Source organism: Triticum dicoccoides, chromosome 2B, assembly GCF_002162155.2.
Source record: "Triticum dicoccoides isolate Atlit2015 ecotype Zavitan chromosome 2B, WEW_v2.0, whole genome shotgun sequence".
Classification (NCBI taxonomy): domain Eukaryota; kingdom Viridiplantae; phylum Streptophyta; class Magnoliopsida; order Poales; family Poaceae; genus Triticum; species Triticum dicoccoides.
In genome coordinates, this window is record NC_041383.1 from 590,806,445 (window position 1) to 590,827,236 (window position 20,792).

The following is a 20,792-nucleotide window of genomic DNA, read 5'->3' on the forward strand; positions in this document are numbered from 1 at the left end:
TTGGCTTGTTTAGCCCCATGTTGTTGTAACCATTTCTATGAACATTGATCAACAAAGTATAATATTTACCCATAATTCGACTAGCATCGTGACCGGTTCTGTAGCGACCGATACAATAACAGCTACATCGATACTATAGTGATTTTTAAGAGAGTTTGTCAACACTTTTTTCAAAATATAAACATTTTTTTACCTTCAAAATTTTTTAACAAACAAAAAACATTTATTGACGATTGCGAGCAATTTTTTCAAAATTCAGAAAGCAATTTTTCTCTCAAAATTTTGAACATTTATTTGAAAACGTGATTTTTTGGGAAAAAGGAACATGTTTATATTTGAATATATTTTGAGAATGTGAACATTTTTTAGACTTTGAATTATTTTAAATGTAACCATTTTCTAAATGCGAATGTTTTTTCAAAAAGCACAAACACTTTACCAAATTTTCATTTTTTCCTAAAAAAGAAAACATTTTCAAATTTTCTCTTGGTTTGATAACATGAATATTCCTCCAAGTTTTGATTTTTTTTGGAAAAAAAGAACTTTTTCCGAATTTACAAACATTGTTTTAAATTGTTAACACTTCTTATAATATCATGAACATTTTTAAAAATTTGTGATTTTTTGAAGAAAAACAGAAAGAAAAGAAAAGAAAAACATACTGGAAAAATGAAAACTGAAAACTTAACAGAAGACTAAAATAAAATAAAGAAACCAACAAGAAAAAATGCGGCTCAGAAACCTTCTAGAAAGTTCCCATAACCAGGTTTTGTAGTCGCGTGTGCTAGCTAAAATGGGCTAGCCCATTTATCCGTCCGCTTCCTCTCCCTTATGCGTTTCAGCGACTCTCTGCCGCACCGAGCGGCAAATAGGGATGACCCTCCACAGAATAATGCTATTTCTTCCTTCCCGCATTTGGATCTGCGAGGCACCCTCTCTGGAATACCCTATTTAGCTCCCTTCCTGCAGAATAATGCTCTCAATCTAATTTACAAACACTAATTTTCAGACAGGAAAATCCACACCGTTTTCTACCCATCTGTATGCATGGTTCTACAAATTTTATTGCCTTTCTCCCTTTGTTCTTCCTACTGGTTTCCTTTTGTTGCACGTTTTATTTTCTTTTTTTGTTCCATTTTTTCGTTTTTATTTATCTTTCATTCTCCTTCTTCGTTTTTCCTTTTTTATTTTCCAAAATTCATAAAGATTATAAAAAACATAAACATTTTCTAGGTTGTGATATTTTCTACAGCACATTACTATTTTAAAAATATGTTAACACTTTTAAAAATTCATGTCATTTTTCGAAAATGTTAATCATTTTCAAAGTCATGAAGTTTTCTAAAAATCATTAAACAATTATGTTTAATACATGAACATCTTTTAAAAAACTGTAAACATTTTATAAATTCTTAAAGATTTTCAAACTCATGGAAATTTTTTTATATCCTTGTCTCCTCGAACATTTCTTGTAAAAATTCGTCAATTGTTACTATTGGTCATTTGTTAAGAGGAGTAAAAGGCTAGCGACAAGCGAAAGGACATAGCAAGCGTTATATGGGTCTGCCCATGCACATGATATAGTGAGTGTGCAACAGTTCTGTGGCGTTTCCTAAACGGCGCCCGTAATGCCCTTTCCTTCATTATTTACAAAACGGCGCACAACACTCGTCGCATTGGGCCGGCCATTTTTACATTTTTTTTGTTTGTAAACTGCAAAAAATGCGTGAGAGCTGGGATTCAAACCCACGACGGGACAGTTCAGTGACCCAAGAGATAGCCACCCGACCACATGACACCGTGTGATTTTCTTCTTTCTTCATTTTCCTTTTTCTTTCCTTTTTCTCTTTTTTCTATCTGTTTTCAAATTCATAAACCTTTTTCTTTTTTTTCAAAAATCCATGAACTTTATTTCCAAATTGATCATTTGTTTTCCAAATTGTTAAACGTTTTTTGAAAATCATGAAAAAGTTCAAATTTGTGACAAAAATTCAAAATCAATTATTTTTTTATAATTTTTTTTGTTATTTTTTCAAAATCACTGAACTTTTTCAAAGGCGATGATTTTTTTTAAAATTTCGTGAACTTCGTTTTTCAAGATCAGTGACCTTTTTAAAAATCAATGAGCATTTTTTTTAAATTTCTCAGATTTTTTAAAAAGAAAATCATGAAGCAGTAGAATAGGGATCGAATCAGCGTGTGAACGACTATGAATCAGCGAGCAAATGACTATACGCCTTCGTAGAAACACCCCATAGAAGAACGCGTAAGGCACCAGTTAGGTGCTCCCCTATTTTGCTCCATTAGGCTTCTTCTGTACGCCATCCTTCATCTTGGTTTGAAGGCCCAACTCCTATTTGGTGCGCTCAGCGCCGGTTATTCTGTATTCCACAAACTGGCGCACACCCCCTCTATTCCGGGCTCGACCCATTTGCCTTTTGCTTTTCTCTTTTCAACCATAAAAAATAGTTGTGTGAAGCGAGATTCAAACTCTCGACCGCCGTGTTTACATTCACCCGCAGTAACTAACTGAGAAAGCTAATCCGCAGTGCATAGTCACTTTCGTTTTTCTTCTTCTTGTACGTCTTCTCTGTTTGGTTTTCTTCTTTTGTTTTTGGTTTTTCTTGGCTGTTTTTCTTAGTTCTTTTTTATTTTTCATTTTCTTAAATCCGTGAACTTTTTAAAAAATCTTGAAAATTTTGAAATTCGTGGACATTATCAAATCCATGAAATTTTTCTTAAATTCATGAAAAAAAATCAATCCATTAAAGTTTTTGAAATTCAGAAACTTTTTCATTTTTTTGACAAATGCGTGAACCTTTTTTTAAATAGATGATTTTTTTCAATTGCACATTTTCCAAATTCGTGTACTTTTTTAAATCAATAATTTCTTTTATTTTTGTGAACTGTTTTCAAATTCGTGAAAAAAATTCAAATCGATGAAGTATTTCCAATTTCAAAACTTAATTTTTAATTCATTATTTTTTGTGCAAATCTATAAGCTTTTTAAAATCACAAAAAATGGTGGTCATTTTATTTCTTGAACCAGCAGTACAACATAACCAAGAAAAATAAGAGGCGAAAAAGGCGAGTTAAGCAAGCGAACGAACAACAAAGCGAGGGTCCGAATCTTGATGGCCGTGGCCCGTTTCCCCCTCGCGTGAGCACCGGTTTCTTGTTTTGGCACTATAGGCGCCGATGAGGAGGTCTCGAAACTGAGGCCTATGTGGTGCCGAGGTCCGAGGAAGATGTTAGGCCAACGGGAATGGATTCAGGCCCACCCGATTCGGCTCCGACTAGTCAGGTTTGTGACAGGCTCAGACCAGTGCTCCTTGGATGATGTGTGTGAGGTTAATCATTTTAGAAATTCTTGATGTTGTGTACGTCATTTGTTTCAACATGCTGCAATATTTTGCGTCTTTTGTTGCAAACACATGGGTGGCGATGAATTTGGGTATCCGCTGCAAATAGTGTGTTCAGTTGCAAATTTTGTTCGCTTTGCTACAAAATTTGGCTTCTATGTTACATATGTGTGAATTTCTCGGCAATTTTGTACAACTAGGGAGGATTTGTTGCATACGCCAATTTTCTTTTGCCACATCGGGCATATTTGAAATGTTACTACATGTTATTGATGCGCCGCACGAAAAATGTTACGATATTGCAAAAATGTCAATGTTACACAAGGTATTCAATTCTGTATGGATTAGACATTCCAGATTTTGATTTTATGTGTGTTCAGGCGGTGGGGAAGGCGGCCGATAAGGCGCCTCCACCAGGCCGATGCCTAGAGTATCCTAAAAATAATAATGTTCATTGTCATGGCAGTGAGGTATGTGGACAGGGAGAATTGTTCTGAAAACGAACGATTTGTAAGGTTCTGTAGAACGTTGCTTTGGAATCTTCCACCTGCTTATGCCAATGGTTTCTAATTCTACTCAGATTTCTTTCTGCCGGTCACATGAAGTAAGCAATGCAGGCCGCCGATGGTGCCAAATGTCAATACACCGTAGCTTTTGCCGTACCGTCCGTTATTTTATGACTAACGTGATTTCAGATGTTGCTTGGTCGTGACTTTCCAGTAGTAGTCTGCAGCATGAAGAGGCACACTGTTTGAACCAATCAACGTGTAATACTTTTACTAGAGGGAGCTTCAATTAGCTTGTCTCGTCAGAAACCGCAACATGTATTTTTCAAATATAAATTTGATCCACACATCAAAGATGGCAAAGACAAATTCCACAGCGGATAGAACCGGCCGATACCATCCACAGCAAGATTTGTCTCTACTGATTCTCCATGTATACGTGCATATATATCAGTTTTGTAGTTTAAATTTCATGTGATAGTGAGACGATATATGGAAGCTGTGCTAGTTTTTTTTTTCTAAGCGAAAGGTTTATGCCAGGGTTGTCGTATCTTCCTGTGATGGTGTGATAGTGAGAGCTTGCAAGAGCACACACCGGCCGTCTTTTCCTAAAAATATTTTTATTCTTCCAGCACATTTGGAAACAGTCTATATAGAGATCTAAAGTTTGGTGCGCAGAAGTTCTGCATTGTCGTGGCTTGTGCACAGAAGCCAAACTTAAAGCATCCAAAGATGCCTTTGTAACTACTCATTCTTGTCTTTTTCACGTAGGCTATAGATTAACACATTTTTTCACGAGGAACTTGAAATAAATAGTTCGTTTTAGTATATTTTTCTCCATTTTTCTGAATTATGTAAACTGCGTTTTAATAGTACAAGTTAAAAGTCCTATCTATATGAGAAATAATTATATCTCATCTAATTCCTACACCGTTGGATTTTACGCGAAGATTTGTGGGGATTTTTTCTTTTATTTTTTGTTTGGTTAATCAAATAGTATAGGAGTTAGATATGACTTTCTTAATTCTCATCCAGATGAGAATTAGCAAATCCGTATTTAAAACATTGAGAGCATGTATACACGATTGCACAAAAGGTAAGAGCATACTCTCTCCATCCGCGAATAAGTGTACTACTGGAAGTCAAAGTTTTAAAACTTTGACCAAATTTATATGAAAAAGCAGTAGCATTTATGGCAATAAATTAGTATCATTGGATCCGTGTTGAAATGTACTTTTATATTATATCAATCTGATGTCATATATATTACTATAGTTGGTCAAAATTCTAAGACTTTGACTTAGAAAAAAATAGAAGTACACTTATTCGTGGACGAAGGAAGTAGAAGGTTGAGGGAAAATGCTACCCTTCAGCCGACTGATGCCCGTGCAACCGCCAGATTGATCCTGATCGAGCGCTCACGCTGGCCACAAGTCTCGTGCAGCCAAATTTTCTTTCTTTTTGCAACAGGCATATTGTTTCAGAAGGTTTCTCCAACAGAGGTCTTGTTTCAAAACAAAAAGAATGGTTCGGCGGTGAAGTCTTTTCAACAAAAGGTCTAATTTCAGAAGGTTTCTGCGACAAAAGTCTTCTTTCAGAAAGAAAAAAAATGCTTCGATGGTGAAGATTGTTTTCTTCTGCAACAGGAGTCTTGTTTCAGAAACATGGCTCCGATTGCAGAAAGTGCCGGGGAGTGCCGGGTGAGAGCTCGTCGCCCTAGTGCTGGAGTAGAGGCAGCTGCTCGGGGTGCTGGGTCAGAGGAGGCGCGACAACTCCGACTGCCGGCGGCGCTCCATAGCTGAGGCGCTCAGGCCATGGCGGGCCAGCGGTGTTGTCCCGATGAACCTTTGCAGCAAGGCCCTTGCTGCAAAACCCCTGAGCGCAACAAGCTAGTGTTGCAAAGGTCCTCAGTTGGCTGGGATGGTAGATCAGACAATTGATTTGGGCGGCATCCGACCGCGGTTGATCTAATCGGCTTATCACCCGAAGGGCGCGTAGCACTGCCTTGAACATGGCAACAATCTAGTACCACAGATCCTCTAAAAATGTTTTTTTTGTTACCATAGGGATGTGGAATTCATCGCCCAACCAAGAGCATCAATTACAACCTACACATGGACACACGCCAAGTTTTGGTCATTTCGGTAAATGGCACCATGAACGATGAGCAAGTATCACCACCGTTGCATGACCCCGCGTGTCGGCGAGCACGGCCCACCGATTCAAACTTCCCTCCAAATCAGGCAGGAACGTGTACGGCAAGGTGACAGATGTGCAGAGAGGAAACGAACGCGGCTTGCGTGCCAATCCGGGATGCTTTCCATATACGCAGCCGCACGGTGAGCGGACGCCAACTGGACTTCCCACAGTCCCACTGTCGACTAGGTGCCGAAAAGGAGAGTAATCAGTGTCCGTTCCTGCCTGACTCGAGTAGTAATCCGTGTGTGTGCGCGGACGCGCCTCCATTCCACTCCGGGCGTTTAATTCGAGGCTAAATGCTGAGATATCCACGAGTCATGACGACGCGCGTGTCACATCGGCGGTGCTAGGAGATTATATGCGTGCCAAATCCAATCCCTGTCCTCTTCCTCGTACCCACAGTCTTGCCATCTCTTCCCCTCGTCTCGTCCCCTACCTACGCAGACCAGACCAGGTGCCAACTGCCAAGTGCCTGCAAAAGGCGCCGTCGTTTTGTCCGGCGCCGGCGCGCCGCTGCTCTGTTTCGGTGCGTGAGGAAGCACTCGATCCTGAGACAGATGGCCAGGGAGCAGTTCGTCCTGTTCATCTTCATCTGCTATCTGTCCTCCCGATTCGCTGGTACCCTTTGGTTTTCTCCTGATGTGTCATGATTCTTGCCCCTTTCTGCGTTTCCTTTGATTCTGCGATTGATGATTGTTGATTTCGCCGTGTCTCTCTGGCAGATGCGTATGATCCGGTGGATCCAAACGGGAACATCACCATCAACTGGGATTTTCCGTCCATCGAGCCTAATGTGTACGCGGTGCGCATAGTTGTGATTTTTCTCTCTCTCTGAAACGCAATGCTCCTCGCAGAAATTGCGATTTTCTGCCACTGAAACTGCGTAGGAATCAATCGATTTCCTGTGCGCGCAGGTCAAGGTGAGCATCCACAATTACCAGCTGTACCGCCACATCGAGCGCCCGGGGTGGCGGCTGAGCTGGGTGTGGGCCGGCCACGAGTTCATCTCTGACGTGATCGGCGCGGAGACGACGGAGCGGGGCAACTGCACCGGCCGCCACGGCGCCAACGGCGCCCCTCCGCATTGCTGCGAGAAGCAACCGGTCATGGCGGACCTGCTGCCGGGCGCGCCGTACAACAGGCAGTCCGCCAACTGCTGCCGTGGCGGCGTGCTCTCGTCCGTCACGCAGAACAACAGGACGGCCACCTCGCAGTTCGAGATGTACATAGTCAATTTCGCGCTCGACGAGCACGGCGACCCCAAGATGCCGACCACCTTCAGCATCGGCGTGCCGGGCTACACCTGCAGCAACGCCACCAACGTGCCGGCGACGAGGTCCAAGGTCGACGAGCAGCGCCACGTACAAGTTCTGCGTAAGCACTTGATTCTTTCTTTCTTGCCAACGACCCACTGTCTTGTGACGCGCCGTGCATCGAGCGATGACTCTTTCTTGGCTTGGTGGGGTGCAGGGACATGGCAGATCATCTGCTCGTACTCGCAGTTCAGGGACGCACCGTCGCCGTCCTGCTGCGTCTCCCTCACGACCTTCTACAACAACACGATCGTGGGGTGCCCGCGGGACAGCTGCGGTGGTGCAAACTCTCCCTCGGCGCATCAGTGCCTCAGGTTAAGCCACCTGACACCCTGCCACACACTCTGCATTCTTCTGAATTCCTGCCGTCTTTCTGATTCGTGCCTGCTTTTGCATGTTCGTCCGGTTTTTCAGCGGCGGCGAGCAGTCCAAGGTACTGGCGGCGCTGCCTGACGCCGACGGCGCTCCGCCCGTGCCGGTCATCCGGTGCACGGAGCACATGTGCCCGATCCGGGTGCACTGGCACGTGAAGCAGAGCTATCGGGGGTACTGGAGGGTGAAGACAACGGTGACGAACTACGACGTGGTCAGCAACTACACTGACTGGAACCTGGTGGTGCAGCACCCCAACCTCCGGAGCCTGACGCAGCTCTTCAGCTTCAACTACCAGCCCCTCATCCAGTACGGCACCATCAGTAAGTACACGATCTTCGACAAGAAGATGATAAGAAGCAAGAATGGGTAAGAAATGTGGGTTTTTGCAGATGACACGGGGGTGTTCTGGGGGATCAAGAACTACAACGAGATGCTGCTGAGGGACGGGAACGTGCAGACCGAGATGATACTGGAGAAAGACCCGAGCGACTTCACCTTCTCGGGGGGCTGGGCGTTCCCGAGGAGGGTCTACTTCAATGGACACGAGTGCGTCATGCCGCCGCCGGATCAGTACCCTTCGCTGCCCAATGCGGCCTGGGACGTGCGTGTCTCGGCGGTGCAGCGGTGGCTGGTCGCCGGCTCTTGTCTGCTCTCGTTGTCTATGTTGTTTCTCGTATAAAGGATACCTGACTAGCCCTGAATACACGGGGTTTGAGTATCTCAGTTTAACTGGCCTGTAGAGTACAACTAATCCAGCATAGCATCTACCTCCTCTTTGAGCGGCTATAGATTAAACTATTGCTCAGTGACATATGCCCCCAGCAAAAGGAAATCCTAGAAAACTTCATATTCGGGTAGGATGTCTTCCCAGCAATTCCATGGTCCTTTGATGCTTAGTACAATAGTACGAAGTGCAAGCTTGGAGATGGCTGCTTTCCCTGCTCTGCTTACCATTGCCCTGGACATGTTTTACACATTCCAATCTCAATTCAGTCAAGCAATTGGTCGGTAAAGCCAAAACTTGTACTGTACTATCTATAGATTTTGTTGATAACGACATTCACATGCTTGCACTCGGGGAAAGCTGAAGCGCTCGCGTCGCTCACGGGGGGCGGCACGGCCGAAACATAGGTGGTAGCTGCCACTGCCGCCCCATTCTCCACCTCCACCCCAGCTCCCCTCGCCGCCGCCAGGTGAAACCGACGGGCGAAGCACGCTAGACGTACGGCAGCGGCAGGGACTTCTCCTCGCGAGGCACGTAGCGGCGGCCCTGGACAAAGCTAATCGACTACTGACGGTGGCGTCTCACTGCGCAGGTAAGCAGGGGCGGCGGCCCCGAGCATGCCGGTGACATCGCTTCTTTCCTCGTCGGTGTCAAAACCGGTGGATCTCGGGTAGGGGGTTCCGAACTGTGTGTCTAAGGCTAATGGTAACAGAAGGCGGGGGACACGATGTTACCCAGGTTCGGGCCCTCTTTATGAAGGTAATACCCTACTTCCTGCTTGATTGATCTTGATGTATTATAAGAGTTGATCTACCACGAGATCGTAGAGGCTAACCCTAGAAGTTAGCCTATGATTATGATTGTTCTTGTCCTACGGACTAAACCCTCCGGTTTATATAGACACCGGAGGGGGCTAGGGTTACATAGAGTCAATTACAGAGAAGGGAATCCACACATCCGAATCGCCAAGCTTGCCTTCCACGCAAAGGAGAGTCCCACCCGAACACGGGACGAAGTCTTCTATCTTGTATCTTCATAGCCCAACAGTCCGGCATACACATATAGTCCGGCTGTCCGAGGACCCCTTAATCCAGGACTACCTCAGTAGCACCTAAACCAGGCTTCAATGACAATGAGTCCGGCGCGCAGATTGTCTTCGGCATTGCAAGGTGGGTTCCTTCTCCAAATACTCCAAAGTAGATCTTGAACACAAGAATCGTGTCCGGCTCTGCAAAACAAATTCCACATACCACCATAGAGAGTACAATATTCCACGAGTCTAATCTGCTGACAATTTTTCATAGTGTGACATCACGTCGCGGCCCGGTCATTATTTGAACCGTTTTTCTCAACCTGCTACTGCACATATTGCGAGGTGGTTTTATTGGCACATCTTATCGAAGCAGAGATCGTGTCCCCTTATCACGAGATTCTCATCAATACGGGTGTGGGTAACCCAACCGCACCATCAACACGGCGCTCGGGGACTAAGCGAGTCTCCAGGGCAAGTGGGGAGGCGCATGATCTGCGGCCTTTATAAGGAGATAAGGACTCCCCTTTTTTAACCACACCTTCTTCTTCCTCTGCTCATCCATCCTCTCTCGCTCGAGTCCAGCACTCAAGCATCCGCCTTCTCCGCCCACAAAGGCCCTCCGAAAATGTCCAGATCCGGAGCAGGAGGCAAGTGGAGGGCCTCTACCGTCCGGGAGAAGGATATCAAGAAACTCCAGAAGGCCGGGTATCTGGCCAAGAAGATCGGCCACCACCTTCCGATGGCGGGACAGATTGTCCCTTCTCCGGAACCCCATGAGAGGGTTGTATTCCTCCCTCACTTTGTCCGTGGGCTAGGGTTTCCCCTCCACCCATTCGTTCGCGGCCTAATGTATTATTATGGGATCGATTACCATGATCTATCCCCCAATTCCTTCCTCAGCATCTCGACATTCATTGTCATGTGCGAGGCCTTTCTCTGCATTCCCCCACACTTCGGCTTGTGGCTGAAGATTTTCAATGTGAAGCGCAAGGTGGTGAGTGGTGAGCACGCTAAGCGCGGAGGAGCCATGGTGAGCAAGATGCCCAACATTACATGGCCATCAGGTACCTTCAATGATTCCGTCAAGGGATGGCAGCAACAGTGGTTCTATGTCACTGAGCCATGCGCGCTAAATGGGCCGCCGCTCCCGATTTTGATCCGGAGCCCCATTGCGACTTACGTCCTAGCCCGAGAAGGGCCTGGACTGGTCTTCATCAGACGAACTGGCAACGCTCCAGGCGCGCGTTAAGAGTATGGGAGACAAGAACATCATGCTTGTTGACGTAGTCCAGGTGATGTTGGTTCGCCGGATTCTCCCATGCCAACGCAGGGCTTGTAAATTATGGGAATTCGACCCAGCCAAGCACCAGACCCTGTTGGAGTTCTTCGGCACAACGCATGAAGATATCTGGAAGGTGCTCTTCAAGTTCGTCAAATCGTGGCCGGACTCGGCCGAGGACCGTGGGTACAAATTGTCTCGTCCCGCAAGTTCGGTAAGTTTTCATGTATTAGCAAGATGTACGCTTTATCTGTTGGAAATATGCCCTAGAGGCAATAATAAAAGCATTATTATTATATTTCCTTGTTCATGATAATTGTCTTTTATTCATGCTATAATTGTATTATCCAGAAATCGTAATACACGTGTGAATACATAGACCATAACATGTCCCTAGTGAGCCTCTAGTTGACTAGCTCGTTGGTCAACAGATAGTCATGGTTTCCTGACTATGGACATTAGATGTCATTGACAACGGGATCGCATCATTAGGAGAATGATGTGATGGACAAGACCCAATCTTAAGCATAGCACAAGATCGTGTAGTTCATTTTGCTAGAGCTTTTTCAATGTCAAGTATCTCTTCCTTAGACCATGAGATCGTGTAACTCCCGGATACCGTAAGAGTGCTTTGGGTGTACCAAACGTCACAACGTAACTGGGTGACTATAAAGGTGCACTACAGGTATCTCCGAAAGTGTTTGTTGGGTTGACACGGATCGAGACTGGGATTTGTCACTCCGTATGACGGAGAGGTATCTCTGGGCCCACTCGGTAATGCATCATCACAATGAGCTCAAAGTGATCAAGTGTTTGGTCACGGGATCATGCATTACAGTACGAGTAAAGTGACTTGCCGGTAACGAGACTGAACGAGGTATTGGGATACCGACGATCGAGTCTCGGGCATGTAACGTACCGATTGACAAAGGGAATTGTATACGGGGTTTGATCGAATCCTCGACATCGTGGTTCATCCGATGACATCATCGAGGAGCATGTGGGAGCCAACATGGGTATCCAGATCCCGCTGTTGGTTATTGCCCGAGAACCGTCTCGGTCATGTCTACGTGTCTCCCGAACCCGTAGGGTCTACACACTTAAGGTTCGGTGACGCTAGGGTTGTATGAATATGAGTATGCAGCAAACCGAGTGTTGTTCGGAGTCCCGGATGAGATCCCGGACGTCACGAGGAGTTCCGGAATGGTCTGGAGGTAAAGATTTATATATAGGAAGTCTTATTTTGGTCACCGGAAAAGTTTCGCACTTTATCGGTATTGTACCGGGAGTGCCGAAAGGGGTCCGGGGGTCCACCGGGGGGTCTACCTGCCCCGGGGGGCCACATGGGTTGTAGGGGGTGCGCCTTGGCCTATATGGGCCAAGGGCACCAGCCCCAAGAGGCCCATGCGCCAAGAAGACTTGGAGAGGGGAGAGTCCAAAGAGGGGAAGGCACCTCCGAGGTGCCTTGGGGAGGATGGACTCCTCCCCCCCTCTTGGCCGCACCCCTTCCTTGGAGGAAGGGGCAAGGCTGCGCCCTCCCCCCCTCTCATGCGCCTATATAAAGGGAGGGAAGGGAGGGGTGGCCGCACCCAAAAGCCCTGGCGCCTCCCTCCTCCCTGCAACACCTCCTCCTCCTCCCGTAGTTGCTTAGCGAAGCCCTGCCGGAGTTTTGCTGCATCCACCACCATGTCGTCGTGCTGCTGGATCTTCATCAACCTCTCCTTCCCCCTTGCTGGATCAAGAAGGAGGAGACGCCATCCGCTCCGTACGTGTGTTGAACGCGGAGGTGCTGTCCGTTCGGCACTAGGTCATCGGTGATCTGAATCACGGCGAGTACGACTCCATCAACCCCGTTCCATTGAACGCTTCCGCACGCGATCTACAAGTGGTATGTAGATGCAATCACTCTCCCATGACTCGTTGCTAGATGAACTCATAGATGGATCTTGGTGAAATCGTAGGAAAAATTTTAATTTTCTGCAACGTTCCCCAACAGTGGCATCATGAGCTAGGTTTATGCGTAGTTCTCTATTGCACGAGTAGAACACAATTTTGTTGTGGGCATAGATCTTGTCAACTTGCTTGCCGCTACTAGTCTTATCTTGCTTCAGCGGTATTGTGGGATGAAGCGGCCCGGACCAACCTTACACGTACGCTTACGTGAGACCGGTTCCACCGACAGACATGCACTAGTTGCATAAGGTGGCTGGCGGGTGTCTGTCTCTCCCACTTTAGTTGGAGCGGATTCGATGAAAAGGGTCCTTATGAAGGATAAATAGAAGTTGACAAAATCACGTTGTGGTTATTCGTAGGTAAGAAAACATTCTTGCTAGAACCCAATTGCAGCCACGTAAAAGATGCAACAACAATTAGAGGACGTCTAACTTGTTTTTGCAGCAATTGTCATGTGATGTGATATGGCCAGAAGTTGTGATGAATGATGAATGATATATTGTGATGTATGAGATCATGTTCTTGTAATAGGAATCACGACTTGCATGTCTATGAGTATGACAACCGGCAGGAGCCATAGGAGTTGTCTTTATTTTTTGTATGACCTGCGTGTCATTGAAGAACGCTATGTAAACTACTTTACTTTATTGCTAAACGTGTTAGTCATAGAAGTAGAAGTAGTCGTTGGCGTGACAACTTCATGAAGACACGATGATGGAGATCATGATGATGGAGATCATGGTTTCATGCCGGTGACAAGATGATCATGGAGCCCCGAAGATGAATATCAAAGGAGCTATATGATATTGGCCATATCATGTCACTACTTTATATAATTGCATGTGATGTTTATTATGTTTTATGCATCTTGTTTACTTAGAACGACGGTAGTAAATAAGATGATCCCTTACAACAATTTCAAGAAGTGTTCTCCCCTAACTGTGCACCATTGCTAAAGTTCGTCGTTTCTAAGCACCACGTGATGATCGGGTGTGATAGATCCTTACGTTCACATACAACGGGTGTAAGACAGTTTTACACATGCAAAACACTTAGGGTTAACTTGACGAGCCTAGCATGTACAGACATGGCCTCGGAACACGGAGACCGAAAGGTCGAACACGAGTCGTATGGAAGATACGATCAACATGAGAATGTTCACCGACGATGACTAGTCCGTCTCACGTGATGATCGAACACGGCCTAGTCGACTCGGATCGTGTAACACTTAGATGACTAAGGGGATGTCAAATCTGAGTGGGAGTTCATTAAATAATTTGATTAGATGAACTTAATTATCATGAACTTAGTCTAAAATCTTTGCAAAATATGTCTTGTAGATCAAATGGCCAACGCTCATGTCAACATGAACTTCAACGCGTTCCTAGAGAAAACCAAGCTGAAAGATGATGGCAGCAACTATACAGACTGGGTCCGGAACCTTAGGATCATCCTCATAGCTGCCAAGAAAGCATATGTCCTTGAAGCACCGTTAGGTGACCCACCTGCTCTCCCAGCACTGCAAGACGATTTGAACGTTTGGCAGACACGTGCTGATGATTACTCCCTCGTTCAGTGCGGCATGCTTTACAGCTTAGAACCGGGGCTCCAAAAGCGTTTTGAGCATCACGGAGCATATGAGATGTTCGAGGAGCTGAAACTAGTTTTCCAAGCTCACGCCCGGGTCGAGAGATATGACATCTCTGACAAGTTCTATAGTTGTAAGATGGAGGAAAATAGTTCTGTCAGTGAGCACATACTCAAGATGTCTGGGTTGCACAACCGTATGACCCAGCTGAATATTAACCTCCCTGATGAGGCGGTCATTGACAGAATCCTTCAGTCGCTCCCACCAAGCTACAAGAGCTTTGTAATGAACTACAATATGCAGGGGATGGTAAAGACCATTCCTGAAGTATTTTCTATGCTGAAGTCAGCAGAGGTTGAAATCAAGAAAGAACATCAAGTGTTGATGGTCAATAAGACCACTAAGTTCAAGAAGGGCAAGGGTAAGAAGAACTTCAAGAAGGACGGCAAGGAGGTTGCCGCGCCTGCTAAGCCAGTTACCGGGAAGAAGTCAAAGAATGGACCCAAGCCTGAGACTGAGTGCTTTTATTGCAAGGGGAAGGGTCACTGGAAGCGGAACTGCCCCAAATACTTAGCGGATAAGAAGGCCGACAACACTAAAGGTATATTTGATATACATGTAATTGATGTGTACCTTACCAGTACTCGTAGTAACTCCTGGGTATTTGATACCGGTGCCGTTGCTCATATTTGTAACTCACAGCAGGAGCTGCGGAACAAGCGGAGACTGGCGAAGGATGAGGTGACGATGCGCGTCGGGAATGGTTCCAGGGTCGATGTGATCGCCGTCGGCACGCTACCTCTACATTTACCTACGGGATTAGTTTTGAACCTTAATAATTGTTATTTGGTGCCAAGTTTGAGCATGAACATTGTATCTGGATCTCGTTTAATACGAGATGGCTACTCATTTAAATCCGAGAATAATGGTTGTTCTATTTATATGAGAGATATGTTTTATGGTCATGCCCCGATGGTCAATGGTTTATTCTTAATGAATCTCGAACGTAGTGTTACACATATTCATAGCGTGAATACCAAAAGATGTAAAGTTGATAACGATAGTCCCACATACTTGTGGCACTGCCGCCTTGGTCACATTGGTGTCAAGCGCATGAAGAAGCTCCATGCTGATGGACTTTTAGAGTCTCTCAATTATGAATCATTTGACACATGCGAACCATGCCTCATGGGCAAAATGACCAAGACTCTGTTCTCCGGAACAATGGAGCGAGCAACCAACTTGTTGGAAATCATACATACCGATGTGTGCGGTCCAATGAGTGTTGAGGCTCGTGGAGGATATCGTTATGTTCTCACTCTCACTGATGACTTGAGTAGATATGGGTATGTCTACTTGATGAAACACAAGTCTGAGACCTTTGAAAAGTTCAAGGAATTTCAGAATGAAGTAGAGAATCAACGTGACCGAAAGATAAAATTCTTACAATTGGATCGTGGAGGAGAATATTTAAGTCACGAATTTGGTACACACTTAAGAAAATGTGGAATCGTTTCACAACTCACGCCGCCTGGAACACCTCAGCGAACCGGTGTGTCCGAACATCGTAATCGCACTCTATTAGATATGGTGCGATCTATGATGTCTCTTACCGATTTACCGCTATCATTTTGGGGATACGCTCTAGAGACAGCTACATTCACTTTAAATAGGGCACCGTCTAAATCCGTTGAGACGACACCGTATGAATTATGGTTTGGGAAGAAACCTAAGCTGTCGTTTCTAAAAGTTTGGGGATGCGATGCTTATGTCAAGAAACTTCAACCTGAAAAGCTCGAACCCAAGTCGGAAAAATGCGTCTTCATAGGATACCCCAAGGAAACCATTGGGTATACCTTCTACTTAAGATCCTAGGGCAAGATCTTTGTTGCCAAGAACGGATCCTTTCTGGAAAAGGAGTTTCTCTCGAAAGAAGTAAGTGGGAGGAAAGTAGAACTCGATGAAGTACTACCTCTTGAACGGGAAAGTAGTGCAGCTCAGGAAAATGTTCCTGTGATGCCTACACCAACTGAAGAGGAAAATAATGATGATGATCAAGGTACTTCGGATCAAGTTGCTACTGAACTTTGTAGGTCCACAAGGACACGGTCCGCACCAGAGTGGTACGGCAACCCTGTCCTGGAAATCATGTTGTTAGACAACGGTGAACCTTCGAACTATGAAGAAGCGATGGCGGGCCCAGATTCCAACAAATGGCTAGAAGCCATGAAATCCGAGATAGAATCCATGTATGAAAACAAAGTATGGACTTTGACTGACTTGCCCGATGATCGGCGAGCGATAGAAAACAAATGGATCTTTAAGAAGAAGACGGACGCAGATGGTAATGTCACCATCTATAAAGCTCGACTTGTCGCTAAGGGTTATCGGCAAGTTCAAGGGATTGACTACGATGAGACTTTCTCTACCGGAGCGAAGCTTAAGTCCGTCCGAATCATGTTAGCAATTGCCGCATACTATGATTATGAGATATGGCAGATGTACGTCAAAACGGCATTCCTTAACGGGCATCTTAAGGAAGAACTGTATATGATGCAGCCGGAGGGTTTTGTCGATCCTAAGAATGCTAACAAAGTATGCAAGCTCCAGCGATCCATTTATGGGCTGGTGCAAGCATCTCGGAGTTGGAACATTCGCTTTGATGAAATGATCAAAGCGTTTGGGTTTATGCAGACTTATGGAGAAGCCCGCGTTTACAAGAAAGTGAGTGGGAGCTCTGTAGCATTTCTCATATTATATGTAGATGACATACTTTTGATGGGAAATGATATAGAATTCTTGGACAGCATTAAGGCCTACTTGAATAAATGTTTTTCAATGAAGGACCTTGGAGAAGCTGCTTATATATTAGGCATCAAGATCTATAGAGATAGATCGAGACACCTCATAGGTCTTTCACAAAGCACATACCTTGATAAGATTTTGAAGAAGTTCAAAATGGATCAGTCCAAGAAGGGGTTCTTGCCTGTATTGCAAGGTGTGAGGTTGAGCTCGGCTCAATGCCCGACCACGGCAAAAGATAAAGAAGAGATGAGCGTCATCCCCTATGCCTCAGCCATAGGATCTATTATGTATGCCATGCTATGTACCAGACCTGATGTAAACCTTGCCGTAAATTTGGTAGGAAGATACCAAAGTAATCCCGGCAAGGAACACTGGACAGCGGTCAAGAATATCCTAAAGTACCTGAAAAGGACGAAGGACATGTTTCTCGTTTATGGAGGTGACGAAGAGCTCATCGTAAAGGGTTACGTCGACGCTAGCTTCGACACAGATCTGGATGACTCTAAGTCACAAACCGGATACGTGTATATGTTGAATGGTGGAGCAGTAGGCTGGTGCAGCTGCAAGCAGAGCGTCGTGGCGGGATCTACATGTGAAGCGGAGTACATGGCAGCCTCGGAGGCAGCGCATGAAGCAATTTGGGTGAAGGAGTTCATCACCAACCTAGGAGTCATACCCAATGCGTCGGGGCCGATCAAACTCTTCTGTGACAACACTGGAGCTATTGCCCTTGCCAAGGAGCCCAGGTTTCACAAGAAGACCAGGCACATCAAGCGTCGTTTCAACTCCATCCGTGAAAATGTTCAAGATGGAGACATAGATATTTGCAAAGTACATACGGATCTGAATGTCGCAGATCCATTGACTAAACCTCTCTCGCGAGCAAAACATGATCAACACCAGAACTCTATGGGTGTTCGATTCATCACAATGTAACTAGATTATTGACTCTAGTGCAAGTGGGAGACTGTTGGAAATATGCCCTAGAGGCAATAATAAAAGCATTATTATTATATTTCCTTGTTCATGATAATTGTCTTTTATTCATGCTATAATTGTATTATCCGGAAATCGTAATACACGTGTGAATACATAGACCATAACATGTCCCTAGTGAGCCTCTAGTTGACTAGCTCGTTGGTCAACAGATAGTCATGGTTTCCTGACTATGGACATTAGATGTCATTGACAACGGGATCACATCATTAGGAGAATGATGTGATGGACAAGACCCAATCTTAAGCATAGCACAAGATCGTGTAGTTCGTTTTGCTAGAGCTTTTTCAATGTCAAGTATCTCTTCCTTAGACCATGAGATCGTGTAACTCCCGGATACCGTAAGAGTGCTTTGGGTGTACCAAACGTCACAACGTAACTGGGTGACTATAAAGGTGCACTACAGGTATCTCCAAAAGTGTTTGTTGGGTTGACACGGATCGAGACTGGGATTTGTCACTCCGTATGACGGAGAGGTATCTCTGGGACCACTCGGTAATGCATCATCACAATGAGCTCAAAGTGACCAAGTGTTTGGTCACGGGATCATGCATTACAGTACGAGTAAAGTGCCGGTAACGAGACTGAACGAGGTATTGGGATACCGACAATCGAGTCTCGGGCATGTAACGTACCGATTGACAAAGGGAATTGTATACGGGGTTTGATCGAATCCTCGACATCGTGGTTCATCCGATGACATCATCGAGGAGCATGTGGGAGCCAACATGGGTATCCAGATCTCGCTGTTGGTTATTGCCCGAGAACCGTCTCGGTCATGTCTACGTGTCTCCCGAACCCGTAGGGTCTACACACTTAAGGTTCGGTGACGCTAGGGTTGTATGAATATGAGTATGCAGCAAACCGAATGTTGTTCGGAGTCCCGGATGAGATCCCGGACGTCACGAGGAGTTCCGGAATGGTCCAGAGGTAAAGATTTATATATAGGAAGTCTTATTTTGGTCGCCGGAAAAGTTTCGCACTTTATCGGTATTGTACCGGGAGTGCCGAAAGGGGTCCGGGGGTCCACCTGCCCTGGGGGCCACATGGGCTGTAGGGGGTGCGCCTTGGCCTATATGGGCCAAGGGCACCAGCCCCAAGAGGCCCATGCGCCAAGAAGACTTGGAGAGGGGAGAGTCCAAAGAGGGGAAGGCACCTCCGAGGTGCCTTGGGGAGGATGGACTCCTCCCCCCCTCTTGGCCGCACCCCTTCCTTGGAGGAAGGGGCAAGGCTGCGCCCTCCCCCCTCTCATGCGCCTATATAAAGGGAGGGGAGGGAGGGGTGGCCGCACCCATAAGCCCTGGCGCCTCCCTCCTCCCTGCAACACCTCCTCCTCCTCCCGTAGTTGCTTAGCGAAGCCCTGCCGGAGTTCTGCTGCATCCACCACCACGCCGTCGTGCTGCTGGATCTTCATGAACCTCTCCTTCCCCCTTGCTGGATCAAGAAGGAGGAGACGTCATCCGCTCCGTACGTGTGTTGAACGCGGAGGTGCTGTCCGTTCGGCACTAGGTCATCGGTGATCTGAATCACGGCGAGTACGACTCCATCAACCCCGTTCCATTGAACGCTTCCGCACGCGATCTACAAGTGGTATGTAGATGCAATCACTCTCCCATGACTCGTTGCTAGATGAACTCATATATGGATCTTGGTGAAACCGTAGGAAAAATTTTAATTTTCTGCAACGTTCCCCAACATTATCTGCGTACTCTGAGGGAAATGCCTAATATATTTTCCAATAATTCTCCTAGGGCTGGACGAAGGAGGCGGAGCGGATCTACTGTCCGGCCCCGCTGCCAGAAGAACAAGCTGGCCCACTTTTGATGAAGATGCTGGTCCCGGTGCCTTACAAGGCGCCAAAGAGGAAGGCTAAAAAGGAGGCCGAAGAGACCAGGGGCAGCCTTCATCGCAAGGGTACTTCGGACATAGTGTCCGAAGACTCTGAGGCACGCTCCTCCTCCGAAGAGGACGAGAAAGAGGAGGAGGAAAGCCAATCCCCCCCAGTGAGGGGGAGGAAGAAGAGCACGACCTCCATACGCTTGGAGGCCAAGTCGTCTAAGAGGAGGAAAGCCTCCTTTACAGACGATTCCACCACCGCCACCGATAGCAGCCCAGAGTGGGATCCGAGGGTCCAACCCCTGGTTAAATCGTGAGTACATAAAGTCTGGACACATTCGTATATCCAGACTCACTACCGCACAATGTTAACGCCTTGAGTGACGCATCTTGCCGTCCGGCCAGGTCCCGCGTCGAGCAATCCTCATCGGAGGATTCACTGGGCTCAGAAGCGATGGACAGTGGGACTTCCCCGACGGCCTCCTCCCCCAAACACGTGGACAACACCGAGGTGTTGTCCCAACAGGGCCCGGGCCAAGGAGGAGCTGGGGAGACCGTCAAGGCGGCGCCAGAGGGTCAAACATCGGCAGCCGGACACATGGGGGAGGAGACCCCCATGGATACTAACGACGAGGGCCAGCTTGAATTCCGCCCCCAGCCGGACACAGTTCTGGAGACCAACACAGCTCCAGAATCAGGTAGAAAACCTTCTTCAACAGAAGGGGGTGCGCCTGTTCCACCAGCGACCTCTGTCCAGCCAGAGGTGCCAGATACCTTGTCGACAACGCTAAAGAACGCTTCCATCGTTGAAGAACACCGTGCC

General features: G+C 46.4%; 2 protein-coding genes across 2 annotated transcripts; both read left to right on the forward strand.

Annotated features, from left to right (window-relative positions):
* Positions 1-6,398: 6,398 nt before the first annotated feature.
* On the forward strand, positions 6,399-7,137 carry LOC119361032 (COBRA-like protein 7; the record flags this gene model as incomplete). Its single annotated transcript, XM_037626426.1, has 3 exons — positions 6,399-6,685; positions 6,790-6,869; positions 6,982-7,137. Coding segments are annotated over exons 1-3 (297 nt in total), but the record flags the coding sequence as incomplete, so codon positions are not given.
* Positions 7,138-7,173: 36 nt separating this feature from the next.
* Positions 7,174-8,566, forward strand: LOC119368079 (COBRA-like protein 7). The gene is made up of 4 exons (XM_037633436.1): positions 7,174-7,441; positions 7,538-7,694; positions 7,795-8,075; positions 8,145-8,566. Exons 1-4 carry the CDS (start codon positions 7,174-7,176, stop codon positions 8,432-8,434), a joined length of 996 nt encoding a protein of 331 aa, XP_037489333.1. The 3' UTR covers positions 8,435-8,566.
* Positions 8,567-20,792: the final 12,226 nt, after the last annotated feature.

Excerpts from the sequence above, each read along its gene's own strand:
- LOC119368079 (XM_037633436.1), top strand. The coding sequence starts at position 7,174 with ATGGCGGACCTGCTGCCGGGCGCGCCGTACAACAGGCAGTCCGCCAAC. Across the intron at positions 7,442-7,537 it reads GCGCCACGTACAAGTTCTGC|GGACATGGCAGATCATCTGC; the intron begins GTAAGCACTTGA and ends GGTGGGGTGCAG. Across the intron at positions 8,076-8,144 it reads CATCCAGTACGGCACCATCA|ATGACACGGGGGTGTTCTGG; the intron begins GTAAGTACACGA and ends GGGTTTTTGCAG.